At 41.9% G+C, this 16020-nt stretch overlaps 1 protein-coding gene across 1 annotated transcript in view; it reads left to right on the top strand.

Moving 5' to 3' along the window:
* The window catches only part of LOC103371350 (dipeptidyl aminopeptidase-like protein 6), a gene marked incomplete at its 3' end in the record, with an annotated part of 127572 nt that overhangs the window by 84820 nt on the left and 26732 nt on the right, over window positions 1–16020 (top strand). Inside the window, exons 4-7 of the mRNA XM_008300647.1 lie at window positions 10093–10187; window positions 10630–10704; window positions 14405–14457; window positions 15531–15612. Of these exons, the coding sequence (XP_008298869.1) occupies window positions 10093–10187; window positions 10630–10704; window positions 14405–14457; window positions 15531–15612 (305 nt within the window). The remainder of the gene's footprint in view (window positions 1–10092; window positions 10188–10629; window positions 10705–14404; window positions 14458–15530; window positions 15613–16020) is intronic.

Genomic DNA, 16020 nt, shown 5'->3' on the forward strand with positions numbered 1-16020 from the left:
TAAAAGGCCAGACATCATGTCAACGGGCTCCCAGGCTAGCCAATAAAACTAATTAAGGTGATCGTGTTAGTTAGTCAAACTCTGTCTCTGGCAGCACTTGTGTTGTTTCCAGCTGACTAATTCAATTTAATAGGCTTCACATACTATTTCTTTATCTATTTACGTGTCTTCTCCGTTTAATACCACTTTTTTTTTGTGCGATTTAGTCCCACAGCACCACAGTCTGGCATAATCGTAACGAGCAAATCTGCTTGAAAAGCACCAATTGTCTTGTCTGTTTCTGCCTGCAGAGAGGAGAGAAGACAGAAGTGGTGTTAATTAACAACAGAAGCACACCACCCACCCCAACACAACACGCCCGCACACAATAACAACAGGCCTGCACATGAACATCAACACATGGGCGCACACACTGGAGGAGGTAGTGTTTTGTCCTGTGTTCTGCAGCTACAACTAATGCTAATTGCTTTATTTAGAGGCTTTGTTCATGATACACCCATGATTATACAGTCACTTCCCCACACAGCCTCTTCCACGTGTTGCCAGAATGCACAATGAGACGTTTCCACACATCTCCCGCAGCCATCGTCAGCTAGCTGCACCGATAATGCCCGCCGCACGTAGCGTTCACTTCCAATCCGTGAAATGGACTTACAATCCTTTAAATTCACTTTCGCTGTCTTGTCATTGAGAATTCTTAGCTTAACTGAGTTTGTGTAATACAGCAGAAAGCTGCGAGCTTCCCCTCACAGCGAGGCGCCTGCCGGATCATTTTGTTGCACAGATTCTACAAACACTTCTTGTTCATGCTTGGGGGATTTTTTTTCTCGTGAATCCACTTGCAAATATAATTTACTTGTTGACATTCTGATTGAAATTTAGTTTGTAATTGAGGAATAATTGCTGCATGTAGCCTAAATATGGAATGCATTTGACCGGCGAGGGTAACTCTGGGAGCCGGCATGAAATAGCTTTTCCCAACAACAGAGGCTGATCACTGCTGCGATGCCTTTTGTCATTATTGTTATTGTTATAATTGTTATTTTACGGGTGCTAGCCTCCCTAATGACCTTAATTATTATGAGCTTGTGCAGGTTTTTTTTTTTTTTCTAAGTTAAGTGATTTGTTTGCAAGGAAACACACCAGCGTTGCACTAACACACATGCAGCGTTCGAATCAAACAAAGCGACGGAGGTTATGGGTTGATGAGGAGCACGTGAACAGCTGGCACACGCTGATGGAATGACCGTCACCTCGCAGACAGTGAGGGAAATCAATAACACAGTGCTGAAGGATTCGTTGCAAATTGAGGTTACAGGTGAGGAAGAGCGCAGGGGATTTAAGCAAACCGATGGAGGGGCTCTGAGAACACTTGGATGCTACTTTAAGAGTCGTCTTGGAGGGAAGACGGAGGCGGATGAGCGGCGGGAGAGTGTCTGAGGATGTGAGGTGATCGTCGTGTGAGGATGCTGCGTGACACCGCATCCCGGCTAATCACAGAGTTCTGGGCGGCTTGTGATCCCCTGGTTTTCTTATTTGATGCCTGTTACATGTTTGCTGGCTGTCTGTGTCCCTTTCAGACGTGCACTCCTTTCCATTAGTCTGACGGCATCTGAACATACGAGCTCCATGTCTGAATGATCACCGCGGTCAGCAGCAGCGACCTTCCTCGGCCGGACCGAGTAACATTTTCATGTCACTTGCAGCACAACACAAATCTGAACTGCATGCAGTCACATTGATGGACAGCCGGTCAATGCACTTTGAGTGAAGTGTTTGGAGGAAGTTTTTTTTTTTTTCAGCACCAATATTGGTCCAAAAACACCACAGAGAGCAAAAACACAGTTTGCTGCCAAAATCCACAAAACACCTTTCCCGTTCACTTCGCCCTTCAGTTTCACATCTAATACAAACTGAAATGCTCCATAAAAATAAAACATTACTGCTATAAAAACAGAGTCTGCAACAGGTCTGATTAACGAGGCTCACGGATATAAAATGCAGTTTAGGTTTATATATTTTTACAGGAGTTGTGAGTAAGTTTAGCTTCTTGCTTTCGACTGTTTGTAGGAGTTGTTCCTCTGAGTTATTAAGTAACTGCTGCGTCAGAGAGCAGCAGGGTCGTCCATTCAACATATGGAACAACAGAAGTAACTTCACTGATTCCCTAGAATCATAAATGAACCCTGACATGGAGACAGGATCAATCAGGACCTTGCAGCTAAAGAAAAATGTTTACTTTTCTTCACCTTAGACAGGTGAGCTATCGCTCTTAAAGCCGCTGTCTCTTCATAAATTCGTAGTTGGACTATCATCTCACATGGATGGAATTTTTAGTGAGCACAGTTTATTTTGAGCGCACCTCAATATGAGCCACTAACTTTAAAAAGAAAACAAGTTTTGTACATGTACAGGCCGCACTTGTATATAAGCCGCAGGTGTCCACGTTGTAACAGGAGATATTAACACTGAATTTTTTTTTTTTTAACTTTTAATTAAATGCGTATCTGTAACATACACAAATGCGTAAATGCTTTTTTTCCCGACAGTGCCTGTAACACAGCTGGTTAAGGAAATAATAAATACAGGAGCCTACCAGGAAAAGTCATTGATCTCTATCTTGATCTTCCTCCTGCACTAAAACCACTAAAGTTGTCTTCTTCAGTGTCGGAGTTGAACAGCCTCAGAATTACTTCGTCACACACTTCCTCAGTCTCTCTTTCCTCGTCGTTCTTACTTACATCTGGAGGCAAATTTGTAAAAATCCATAAATTAGAAGCATCATCGTTTAAGCCGCAGTGTTCAACGCGTTTGAAAAAAAAGTAGGTGCTTATAGTCCAGAAATGACGGTAGCAGTTGGACTATCATCTCACATTGACAAAATTTTAGTGCTGAGAAAAATCAGGATCGCTGACAGTTTAATATCTTTTCTATAAGCTTGGATTTGGTGCATTTTACATCAATACAGTCCAGTCTATGTTACGTCACATACCCCATGTTTGTAAATGTCTTTACTGTTCGCCTATTCAAGCAATAATCTTGGGTTCTTCTGTGTTTAAATTCAATTTTAAAGTTGTTATATGTGTGTGGTTTAATGTTTAAAGGAGTTTTGGCATTAAAAAATCCAACTGTCCACAGTAAGAGATGCTGTCTTTGTTTTTGGCTCTTGGTCTTGGAGGTTTGAACATCAAATATGTTTGTCAGTCTAATCTGGAGGTAAAAGATCCTCTCGTTGCCATGATGACCATTTTCAGAACCCTAAAATAGAAGTTCTCGTGACTTATTGTTTCAACATCGTACTGATTTCACTGTGGTTTGTTACTAGTTTGTGCTTTTAAGGTAAAATCCTTGCTTGCGTGGTTTGAAGTTCGCAAGATACGTATATATCCGTCTGCTTTAAGCAACTTTTTTCTTTTCCTTTTTTCCCAACCTTCGTTGTGAATTAAGAAGTTGAAGACTCAGTGAGTAATTGCAACCACTAATTGCCATTCTTCATAAACTAAATGACTTCCACTGTGGAAATGGCCATGTGCCGGCTGGATGTAGCCTTTGGGTGGTTTCATGCGGTGGTGTCGTCAGCAAGTTCTGCTTTTTTTTTTTTCCTCATTTGTTTGCTGCGCCATTCATTTTTTAGCACGCTCATTTATCAAGTCGGTCAGATATAGAATTTAAATTCCACGGTGCTGCCATGAAGAAAAAATACATACATCTATTATTGGGAATTCCCTTTCAAGAGCCATACATGAAAGAAACTAAATTACTAGAAATATAAAGGGAGGATTTTTAATTAAAACTCCTATTGAATTTTTTATGAACCTATATTTTACAGCACATCTAAGCCAATGGGTGCCAAAGATTTAAGACTGTATTACTGCATTGGAGACTTCATTTTATTTAGCCAGTGACAGACACTATAATTCTCCACCCCCCCAGCAGCTTGTGTCACTTTCATCAAACCAGTCATCATCCGCAGCCTTGGGCACGGACAAATGACCTGGAACCGACAAGAAAAAATCCCATTTCATCCAGAACTTAACATCGCAACCCTGGCTCACCTCACGGCTAATAATACAGCCCGCAGAAACTACCTGTTTCAATCGCCTCGGTGTGTTTTGTAATCACAGTGTGATGTATTATGCGGAGGTTAAGGTTCAGGGTTCGGGCCACTGAAGCAGTATTCCCATTCCTGCTGTGACGTACAAGTTACTTCTCTGTTATCATCTTGTTGGAGACGAAAGGAAAGTAATCTGTTCCATCGGTACTCAAAAACACATAAGGTGAGGGGGATTTTTTTTTCTTCCTTGGCTAATCCAGCTCTTGGGACTTCTTTTTATCATAACGCACTCGGCTAATGACTCTCTTGGAGTGTTTCGAGCCTCTCAACACACTCAGGAGGAACGCTGAATGCAGTGAATGAAGGGTCGAGTGGGGATGGATGCGGCGGATTGCGAAGCCAGAAGAATGAGCGGCATTGTTGGAAAAACAAAAGTCTTAACGCTTAACAATTACGGCGCGGTTGAAGGTAATTTAGCTTCGAGAGACCACGAGAGTCAATTTACCTTGAAGCAGTGTTAACTAGTCTTTCTGTCATTCTAATTAACCTGTCATATTGCACATGAGGCATAAAGCTTGGTTGAAGCTTTAATGAAGTCCACTGAAAAAGAAAAAACTTTTTTTTTTCCTCCCTCCATGTGAGGAATCTAATAAAGGATCACAGCGCCAGATCGGGTGATTTTCCACCATCGGATCCATGACAGTTTCCAACTTTCTAAGTCATCTTTTGCTCTTATTTTAGTGTTTGCTGTGTGCAACGGAGGGCAAACCGTCAACCAGCAGCAGGGTGTTGGGGGGATTGGCTGAGAACGAGCGAGATCCACAGCAGATTTAAAGGCTTTGACTTGTTTACAACTGTTCCTTGCTCTGTTTGAGGCTCTAACAATGTCACCGTTCTACCAGATTTGAGCAAATTGCCGCTTTAATTCGAGCATCAGCGCTGAAACCACCGCGTGTGAGATACGGACCTCTTAGGACGGCGCCTACGTTGCGAGGTAATTGGACAATCGGCTGCTAGTGGCTCCTCGAGCAGTTTCGGTGTTCGCACAAATGACGACGCTCAGAATTGAAAGTGTAGATGGAGACGAAGTCGCCGATGTAAGAAGCAAAGAAGTGAAGAAAACGATAATCCGAGATATCAAAGGTAGTCGGATCCCCAGAATCGACACCACAGAGAAAACGAGCTGGTCTTGTGGATGAGCAGAGAAAAAAAAAAACCTTTAATATTGCACAGCATGTTAAAAATGCTCTTCAGGACCAGAGTTGAAGGAACGAAGTCCTTTGCGCTCATGAAACAAAAATCCACCTCCATCAAAATGATGGAAGCGTGGAGGACGGGAAAGGAACAGCTCATGACCCAAGTGCACCTCCTCATCTGTCAAACTTAGCGATGGTGGAGCATCATTAGGGAATATACAAAGCCTCGGCTGATGTCTGTGTCTTGGATATTTCACTGAGTGCAAAGTATTTTCCCACATTATTAAAGAATGATGGTTTTGTTTGGCCATTTTTTGTCCAATTATAGAAATATTTATCTGTATAAATGTCCAACTACAGCTGGTTTAATACATGCAACAAACAGGTGTTATCCTTTAATTCTATTATTCTGTGGCCTTTCTTTCAGTCCCTTGTATCTCTGCCTCCCTCTACCTGGAGCTCCCCCTGCCTCCCCTGAGTGAGGCTGGGTTAGGGCTGTGCCCAGGGCGGGAGGCTGTATTAATAAGACATACTGCCATGGAAAGGTATAGATCAGAGGAGAAAACAGCGCCCTGGGCTAATGCACAGCGAGTGAAGGTAGAGGTGAAGGGAAGAGAGAGAGCGAGAGAGAGAGCTAGAAAGAGATATATCGAAGGGAAGACATAATGCCTAGGGTACTGTGAAAGAATAGATGGCTCCGTGTCTTTGAAAGAGCAGAAAACAAAGAGTTGGAGAGGTGAAGGAGGGATGATAAGAGCTAAAATGATGAACTCAGCAGGAGGGCTTATAGGAGGACAGTGATGGGAAGGATTTGAGAGATCTGTGGTATATCTGCGGTGTCTTGAGGCATGTGGTTAAAGGAGAAGAAGATCAGTAATACGCAGAGAAACAAGGATGAAAAAGGCGCCTTTAAAGAGTTGCGGGAGTTTAACCCGAAGCCGACGATGAAAACAAAGTGAATCACGAAGCAAAATAAAGTCTGGTCCGTCGGCGTGACCGCTGATTTATCGCTGCATTGTTTCCAACTCATTCAAAGCCCATCTTCTGCAATTACCATTTCATATATAAAAGTAGACCATTCATCAGGATGCCAAACGGAGTCAAACTAAAATAATGACTCGTGGTGGAAAAAAAAGAAAAAACAAAAACGGCATCCTTTTATTTATCACCATGATTTCCATGAAGGAGTCTGTTTTATATCCTTGTTAGTATGCCAATGGTTTTTAACAAGGAGACAAAGGCTGTTGAGGGGGCGTTTGGCTATGCCAATCTGAAAATGTCTGAAACTGCTCTCCCAAGCACGTTCTGAATTAAAGCCATTGTGATGGTAATTTTGTCACCTCTAATGGACAATTAGATATGCTAGCAGATAGAGAGCACTCTGCATAACAATCTCTGGGTTCTAATTACCTCGCCAAATGGCGTGGTTGCTCGTGCGCCTATGGATCACTAAAGCAATAAGACAGAGCGGTGCAGATAGATTGAAGGTGAAAGGGGGCAGTTGCTGTATTAAACTTATCCTTCCCTGATAAAGGCCTGATGGATGAGGAGCTGTATGAACTTTCATACATCTGTCAAATAATGGCTCCCTTCAAGGGTTTCCTCCAGTGGCCTGAACTCACCACTGGAAGCTTTTTTTTTTATTGGAGCTTATTAAAAGCTGGGCCTTCTCTGTGGCGCCGAGGAGGTCAGAATCTGAAGCACTTCTGTTAAACTTACTTTAAAGTTGAGCGCTCTCTTCAGAAGCGACACTTGGTTTGGTGAACAACTGCAGTTTTGTGCTGCTCATTGTCTGAAGGGCCGCACAGATGCAGTACGTTCTTACAGTAAGAGATGGAGACTCAATTTTCTCCTCGAGGTTGAACAGATTTTATTCCACCTGTGAGATTTTCTGTAATTGTTTTCATGTTTAAACTCTTCTCTCGAGCCGTGTCTCAAGTGGGACAAGCAGGGTTGAGCAGTGTTTGAATTAAAGCCTGATGCAAGGTTTGAGTTTTTGAGGGTTGAGATCTGGAAAAAAAAACAAAGAAAAAAACCTCAGGGTTCCTTTTTTGTCGAATTTGAACCTAAGTACTGAGTCATGACGATCATAAAGAGATGCTTAAAGTCCTCTGATTAAACCCCGAACAACTGTGTGTTTCAACATTATGTTTAGATTTTTTTTCTATGAAAATGACCCTTTTCTGCCTTTAAATGGCTTCGATTTAACCATACCATCGCCTTCTTTAGAATATTTAGCTTCATCAAGTCCCAGAGGAAATGCATAAAACACAACGTGGCTTGAATTTTGCAGCTGATTAGATCTCACTCACTGTGAAGCCAGAACTGTGATCATTATACAGACAACTAAGCAGCTCTGCTCTCAGGTCCTGTTTTTATTTTTTATTTTTTCCATATTCCACTACACATATTCATCCCATTAAGTGGCCTGTTGGTAATTGTTAGACTTGTTGTTTAAAAAAATAAAATAAAATAAAAAACATTTTTTGCTGCTGATGGATCTCAAATAATTCAAAGTTAATATCCACTTGATATTTTAAAAAAAAAAAGGTAGTAAGTGGAAGTGAAATTTAATTATTTTGTCAGAGATACTAACAGGTAACAACCTCATTAACATTGAATACTTACTTTTTTCTATTATACCACAAGCTATTATGCATCTTTTTCAGGGGCAAGTTTCTTGTTTCAAAAGCAGGTTTTTAATTTTTAGAGCTTTTTATGCAACATACGGACATTTTTCTGTTTTAAATATATTGTGTGCAACAAATACTTGTCAGGAGATTGAACAGGTCTGTGTCCTAGTGGATAAAACCACTTCATTTTGCCTTATTTCGCTCTTTTCAAGCTAAAGTTTCGTTGCTATTTTGAGCTGAGTGGGGACTAAAGGCTTCTCTGTGCACCGCCGCCTTGTAGTGAATAAATATGAGCTGTTAAATGAGCATGTGTGAATTGTAGCAACTACCGAAAACCTGCTTTTGAGGTGTTTAAGGACCATCTGCAAAAAGAAATAGCGTTTCTGCACATCGGTCACGCTGCACCACCTACTACCTCAAACACCTTCTCAACATGTGGGGAAAAATATTATAAAAACTGCCAACATTATGCATTTTATTGCATTTATTGCAAAGGGTGCATCCTAAGGACGTCTGGGAACAGTGCTTTGGCTGTCCGAGCATCGGTGCTCTGAGCTGAAACTATAAAAAAAAGCACAACGTCTGCCAGAAACTTGTCCTGTGCTGTTAACAAGTGCAGCGTTTCAGCACCAGGCAGCAACAAACTGAAGCAGTGAGGAGTCAGAAATGATAATAAAATATTGAGCATTGCTTATGATATAGCCAAGAAGAGCTGCCTTTTAGTATCTTTAAGTCCCAGGTCATCTTTAGGAAAAAGCGACATGTACAAAACATTTATCTGCATCTTTATTCCCATTTACGAGCATTTATATAATGTCAGAAATTCCATCTTCCTGGGCTGCAAGGTGGAGCGGTGGTTAGCACCATTGCCTCACAGCTAGAAGGTCGCCAGTGAGGACACCCGGGACCTTTCTGCGGGGAGTTTGCATGTTCTCCCCGTGCAGCGTGGGTTCTCTCCGGGTTCTCTGGCTTCCTCCCACACAGTCCAAAAACATGTTGAGGTTAATTGGGGATTCTAAATTGTCCGTAGGTGTGAATGTGAGTGTGCTTGGTTGTCTGTCTCTAAGTGTAGCCCTGTGATAGACTGGTTACCTGTCCAGGGTGTCCCCTGCCTTCACCCTAAGTCAGCTGGGATAGACTCCAGCCCCCCACGACCCTAGTGAGGATTAAGCGGTGTATAGATGATGGATGGATGTATGGATCATCTTCCTTCTGCTCGGCCATCTCTAATTTGCTTAAAACTTTTTCAACATACAACTATGTCCATATTTAAAATGGTATCTGTGAAATTTTGCCGTGATGTATTCAATACTTTCCAGATAGAATTTTCCGGGAAAATTTTTTTTAAAAAAATGCTCTTCCTGTTTTCTGAGTGTTGATGTTTGAGGCTATGTCTGGATGACGATAATCATCATGCCATTGATTCAGAATCTGGAATATTGGACAAGTAGATCAAATAGCCTCTGATTACGGGCGAGTTGAAATATGAAAGAAGTGTAGCTTTCATGAGAAGTCTCATCTTCCAAGAAAAAAAAAGCTAATGCAGAAGTCAATTAGTGATATTTACTGAACCACATGTAGCTGCATGTCACAATAACACAGAACAAACATCAAACAATTTGCAATTGTACCACAAAACCAAAAAATATATTTTCAGCTTCACTGTTTTTCACATTTCTATTTGATCTACGTGTCCAATATTCCAGATTCTGAATCAATAACATGCTGAGAAATAACAACGACAATTTCAGGCTTTTATCTTTAATCGTACCTGAGATGTTGTCGTTCAAACAGTTTCAGCGCCCAAAATAAAATGTGCCAAAAATGGGTCGACGTGCAGTTTTTGGAGAAATTACATCTCGAAAAGTAATACATATGTTAGTGTTAAATTTCATAAATCTCTTTATACATATCCATAGCAAATGATAAATAATTTTCAGGCAAATTGGAGATGGCTGAGCAGAAATTGTTCGAAAAATTGGATGATTTCAGATGGAAAGACCTTTTATTCAGATAAAAACGTAAAAAACTAAAAAGACGTGGATCTAAATGTGCAAGACCAGTGCAACAAATGATATGATAGTAAATGTGTAGTGCCCAGTATTCCTTTGTAATTAGTTTATTGCTGTCTTGTATTCTGTTTAAAAAAGTGGTTTTACTAACATTCCTCCCTTTACTTCCCCCCTCTGCCCTCTCTCTCACCTTACAGGTAATGAGCTACTGTACCGTAATCGGGACGGCGACGTCGTCAAGTTCAACGTCGACACGAATGAGCAGACCGTCCTGGTGCATAACAAGAAATTTGTAAGTCCTTCGTCATCTCTCCTTCTATTCTTCTCTCTTACAATCAAGGCGCTGAAGGACTGACCATGGCTGCCCATGAATTAAATTAAAACTTTTCTTATAGTGTCAGCAAATCAAAGCACCCAAAGCTCCTTTTTTTTTTTTTTATTACAAAGCTTAATCAAATGATCCGTTATTACTGAAATGTGAACTGCATATTTAACACTTTTTTTTGGGTGGAGGGGTGAACGTCAGGATGGAGATGTAGGCTCGGGTGACGACACACAACATTATGTCTGCCATCAAAACCGCTCTGATTAATGCGACTCTCATTTGCTTTGGGAGCCGAAGCAATCTGTCAAACGCAGGCATTTAAGGACTGCTTTAATGAAAAAACACCACGCATGGTTAGAGGTCTCATCTTTTTGTCCTTCTTCTTTTTTTTCTTGCTTTTGATTCTCAGGAAATGTACAAAGCCAGCAAGTACGAGGTGTCTCCTGACATGAAGCATGTGCTGCTGGCCTACAACGTTGCACCGGTGAGCTTCTCATTTGTTTGCTTGTTTTTTGAATTAGCAAACTGACAGCCGAATATGTCAGACGCCTCTGCTGAGAGGAGGAGGGGAAGGAAAGAGAGGAAGGAGGGAGGAGAAAGTAATCATGGCGGGGTGTGAAGGCCTGTCGCACACCGCTGCCTGTCAGCGACGGTGGCGGGGGCTAGCACAGCCGAGCGGAACTGTAGCGAGGGAGGCAAGAAACACAAACAAACCCCCGTCGGCGCTGCACATTCTCGCAAGGGTGGGAGGCGAGAACAGGAAGGGTGGGAATTTATCATTTCTGTGGCAAAAAAACAAAAAAAACTAAGTGCCCCCACGACTGCATCGGTCTCCGCCGGCGACCACGATACGCATCAGGGCAGTTCAGCTCCTCGATGCAGGCGGATCAAACACGTCTCATGATTTTGGGCTGTGCTGATATTTGTGTGTTTACTTCATTCTGCCTCTGCCACTGAGTCACCGCGGAGAGAATCTGCTCCCATTGTTAGCGCGTGAAGGATGCTGGCAGATATATAACCTCGTGTTATTGCCTGAGATGAATAGGAAATATTACGACACACCGGAGTGTGCTGGGCTGCATGTGTTTGCATTTATTATCCATCCCAACCTCCATCACCTTGATAGATGACAGTCATTGCTCCTGTACGCTGCGCTGTAGCAGCACGCGGCGGCAACACTCACAAACGCGCACTTCATCTCTATAACGCGCGGCGAGGATCAGATGTTTATATTAAACACTGTTTGCATAATGACGTGGACGAGGCAGCCTCCTTTGAATGCGAATGTTCCTCCAGTGGGCAGTGACTTTATGGCGTTCCGGCACTGTTCATAAAAAGACAGAACGTTTTAACAGCGTTTTGCACTTGAGCTCCTCCTAAATAGTTCAGGTTTTGAAGATAACAGGTGAATGAGGGAGATTAACACTATAAACACCAAAACTGGTTGGTGGGTTTCAACAATATTTTGTCTCTTGTTGTAAAATCTGTTATATTGCACCATTTATTCTAGCTAGAGACTGTAAAACCTGAAAAGAAATCCTCAAATTGTTCACTTGAACTGCTCGTCTACATGTTGCCACCTTTTTGGAAAAGCAAGTCTAAGCTTAAACTTGTGATTTTTATCAAAAACGTGTCTCTCATTTAAAAATCGATCAAAAATAAATAATTTACTCCAACCAGATTATATAAAAAACAAAAAATTCAGTGCTCTTCTGTGCAACTGTGGCAGCGATACATGTAACATACTACAAAATATTTAAAAAATAAATAAATAAAACTGTAAATAAGTGGAAAGAAGACTTGAATTTTTTTCATTATAACATACAAACTAGTTATATATTGAACGTCTTTACCTAAAAAGCCACCAGTGGGTTTAAAAGGCATGTTTTTGGTTGTTTGTCTGCTTGTTTTTTGTTTGAAGAATCACCAAAGTTCCACCATTTACCACAGTTTCATTTGTTCTTGAACCACTCATCTGTAATGTACCATTTCATCATCAAAATTATCCAAAACTGAGCTTATATTTGCAATATTTCATCAAATTTGCACCAGATTCTGTGAAAAATGTATTAAAATAAATTATAATCGCAACCAAACAACGACCCCAACAGTCATGTGGCAAAAATTCAGAGACATTTGGGCTAAACTGTCTGTTAAAGCAGTAAAATATCTATATTATGTAGAGCCGCTAATCTCTTCTGGTATTGGTGACATCTATAGGCTCTCGGAAAACTCTTGATTCCAGTTTCTTTCAATTTTTGTCAAATAAATGACCAACGAAATTCTTTTTTACGATTCACGGCGTTATAAATTTATTATACTGCCCAGATGACATTTCTGAGTTTGCTCTACTTCTAGCCGTGGTTGTGCTGTTTGTGCAGGACTTTATATTGCCGTGAAAAATGAGCTCACAAATGTGACAGGAGTAAAAAAACAAAATGCCCAGAAACAGTTTGGGGTTCAGCGGCTTAATGTGCAGTCTTGTATAGTGTGGAGCCAGAATAACACGAAACTCCTTCTGCACTCAGCTCAGTCATGGCTCCACTGTTGCTTTAACGCATCTATTCTTCAGCATTTATAAGAAAGTTTTGATTTGTTATTATATTTTTGGGGAGGGTTTGCAAGCAGAAAAACTTTCCCATTCGTTTAGATCTGTGTATCTGAAATCACAGCTGTCATTAATCTGTACGTCGCTTTGTTTGGTCCGTCCGTATCTGCAGCGCGGCAGCTTGGTAATGACTGCTGGTCAACATATTCATGAGCCGCCATCAGATTTCACACTGCTACTGTTGTCTGACAACAAACACGGACCAAAAGAACAAAACAACTAAAAAAAAAAAAACAAAACACTAAATTGTGAATTTGAACGCTGGCTGTAAGCCATCCTCACTTTGTGGCAAGTCTGAGAAATCCAAAGCAGCTTCTGGTTAAACACAACAGAGCTAAACATGCTGATAACACCGCCTTCAGTTTTTACTGCCCTCTCTGGACCTTCAAGCAGAATCACGAAGAGGTGTCATTGTGTCCAGTAGCAGCAAGATGAGACATTGAACCAGGAGATGTCCAGTTACTCTGTTTGCTTTGATATGAAGAGGACTGTGAATGGACCAGGACCATCTATGCTTATATTCATTCCCAACTTGTCATACAGTCACTTTTCCTCGACCCCCTGCCGTTTTCATCGCTCAGGGTAGTCGGATCGACCCGTAACAACCTGTCAGGAACATGGCCGTGATACCGCCGCCGAACGTTTTCATCTGGCGTCGTCACCGTCGGTTCTTTTAGGCCAACAAAAAGCTAGCCTTGTAACGCGCGGTTAATGCTGTGAAAGGGTGCATTTTAATTGAAACCTTGATTTTCACCAAAGAGAAATGTGAAAGCGAAGCCGCTAAAAGAAAGTGAAAAAGCGAGTCTGTCAAACAGAGCTCAGTCTCCTGGATAGAAATGATGTGACTTATATCACCAACTACTCTCCAACGTCTTAATGTTGGTCTTTAAAACTGGAAAAACTTCTCCTACTCGTCAATCGACCAAATGTATGTCTGAGAATTTGACTAAAAAACAGCTTTTGATGCCCTGAGAATGAGAAAGCGTTGGATGTTAGTCTGCTTCTGCTTAGATTTTATGATATAGCTGAAAATGTTTCCGTAAAAGTCTAACTTCCTGCCTTGTTAACATGTCTTTAGGGTGTTTTTTTTTATAAACTAGAAGCGAATCTCAACTCAATCTCAACTCAAAAACATGAATTCACACTTCCAGGGTGTCATATGTAAGAAACCAATTATTCCCGAATTAGCCTCCAGTTTGAACATGTATGGCTAAATTTAATTTTACAACTTGCCAGCGTAGTTTTACAGTGTTGGAGGTGAGCTGGTGAGCTGGTGTGCCTGGGCTGCAGTGTAGAGTTATATCTAAGCCATTTTAAGATATGACAGGATAGTGTTTGTGGCAAAAACTTGACCTGAGATTGACTTTATGTTATTCACTTTTAACCTCCACTGTCGATTTGTAATGCTGTTTATGCATTCAGTATTTTCCACAAACACGCTTGTATCTGATGTAATCTCACCAGACTTCATGAATATGGATGTATTCAGTGATTCTAGGAAGCAGCAGAACAAAGAAGTATGTCAAGGTCAAACTGAAGGGGTTGTATGTAATTCCTATCCTGCGTCTTCTTCCAGGTGTACCAGCATTCCTACACGGCCTTCTACATCATCTGCAGCCTGGAAACCCCGTAAGTAGGCGCCAGAGCTGCGCCGCTCCGTATACATCGTATTTCATTATGTTATCCCCGAGTATCTCGCCTGACCTCACCGCCCGTGACTGCGAACGAAGCTCATTTACACCTGTTCTCACAACAGCCTCCCACAAAGCACCTCTGACCTCCGCCACATTGTTTTGCCTCCAAACCTCCCTGAATACTATCTGTGAGGTGATGGGTGGAGGGGGTATCTGGCAATCTGCGGCCTCGAATCGCAGCCAGAAGTTGCCACAACGCGTGCAGATCTTATCCTCTCGGTTTACCTTGTAGCAACAGACCTCTAATAAGTGTAAATGAGATGCTCGACTGCAAGAGATGAGATTAGTACTTGTGGAAATGTGCTGCGGGTTTTCTAATAATACTGCTTGAGAATGAGCCTTTTTTTTTTTTAAATGTCACTTGTCCTTCAGTGCTGTTAAAAATGCCCCGAGAAGGAAACAAGATGAGTGGAGCGTTGCGGATTTGCATTTCCACCTGTCTGATCTTCATTTCTTTGCAATAAAAAAACAACATATAAAGGAGCAGCTGTGCCCACAACAGAAAAACCACGACACGCGTTTTGGAAATAGACACCAGTTAATCAGGTGCCGCGGCATCCGGCTAAAACACCTCAGCAGCCGAGACGTATTAAGGGCATTTTGTGCTATAACTATCCACCTTACTTATTTCCCTTTTAAATTAGTTCCACATCAGGTCACAGTAGGACAGAGCTGTCAGCGGCTCTCCTGCTCAAATCTATTTACGTGCTGCCACCCAGTGGCGACGTGCCGACCAGCACCTCGGCTGATGACCTCATTCATCCTGAGCTCCAGACAAAGACGTAGAGGCAGTGGCACCTCTAATTCTGCAGCCTGCACTGCACAGCACTTTTCCCCCCATAAGGAGAGGTGACACTGTTATAGAGCGCCGGTATTTATGGATACACTTAAACCTTTGTTCTCAGATGTTCTACACTTGTTCCTGTGCTGCTGCAGGACCAGACAGTGATTGTGTTTATGTGTCTTCACTTCTATCTGATAGCGTTTTGTTTTTTGTGTGCATCTCAGGGAGACGTGGAACCTGAACCCTCCAGAAGTACGAAATGCTCAGCTCCAGTACGCAGGCTGGGGGCCGCAGGACCAGCAGCTGGTAAGAAGGCCTTCGTGATGTTTCATGTTATTATTTTTTTTTTAGCCAAGTGACATCCATCACAAAGGAATAAAACCTTGTCCTTGAAAAAGTGAATAAAACCTTCACAGACCAAACAAAGTAAGTTTTGACATGCTGTGTCCTTCGCTGCCTGTTTATAATTTTAATAGCCAAAGGAATTAATTATTTTTGAAGGTGCGCTCCGGCCAGAAGGGCTCAATAGCGGCCGCCTGATGGGAGGGGTCGAATGATTAATAAGAGCGAAGGGTCCTAATTGTGTCCTTTGTTTAAACCTGCTTTAATCGATTTTTGTGGCCACTTGGGGCACGGCCAGCTGTAAACTCAACGCTGTCAGATCGTCACCTTGTAAAGTTGAAATGGCGAGGAGTTAGCAAACATGACCTTACA

The sequence above is a fragment of the Stegastes partitus genome, unplaced genomic scaffold, assembly GCF_000690725.1.
Source record: "Stegastes partitus isolate 25-593 unplaced genomic scaffold, Stegastes_partitus-1.0.2 Scaffold1569, whole genome shotgun sequence".
In the NCBI taxonomy this organism is placed as follows: Eukaryota; Metazoa; Chordata; class Actinopteri; family Pomacentridae; genus Stegastes; species Stegastes partitus.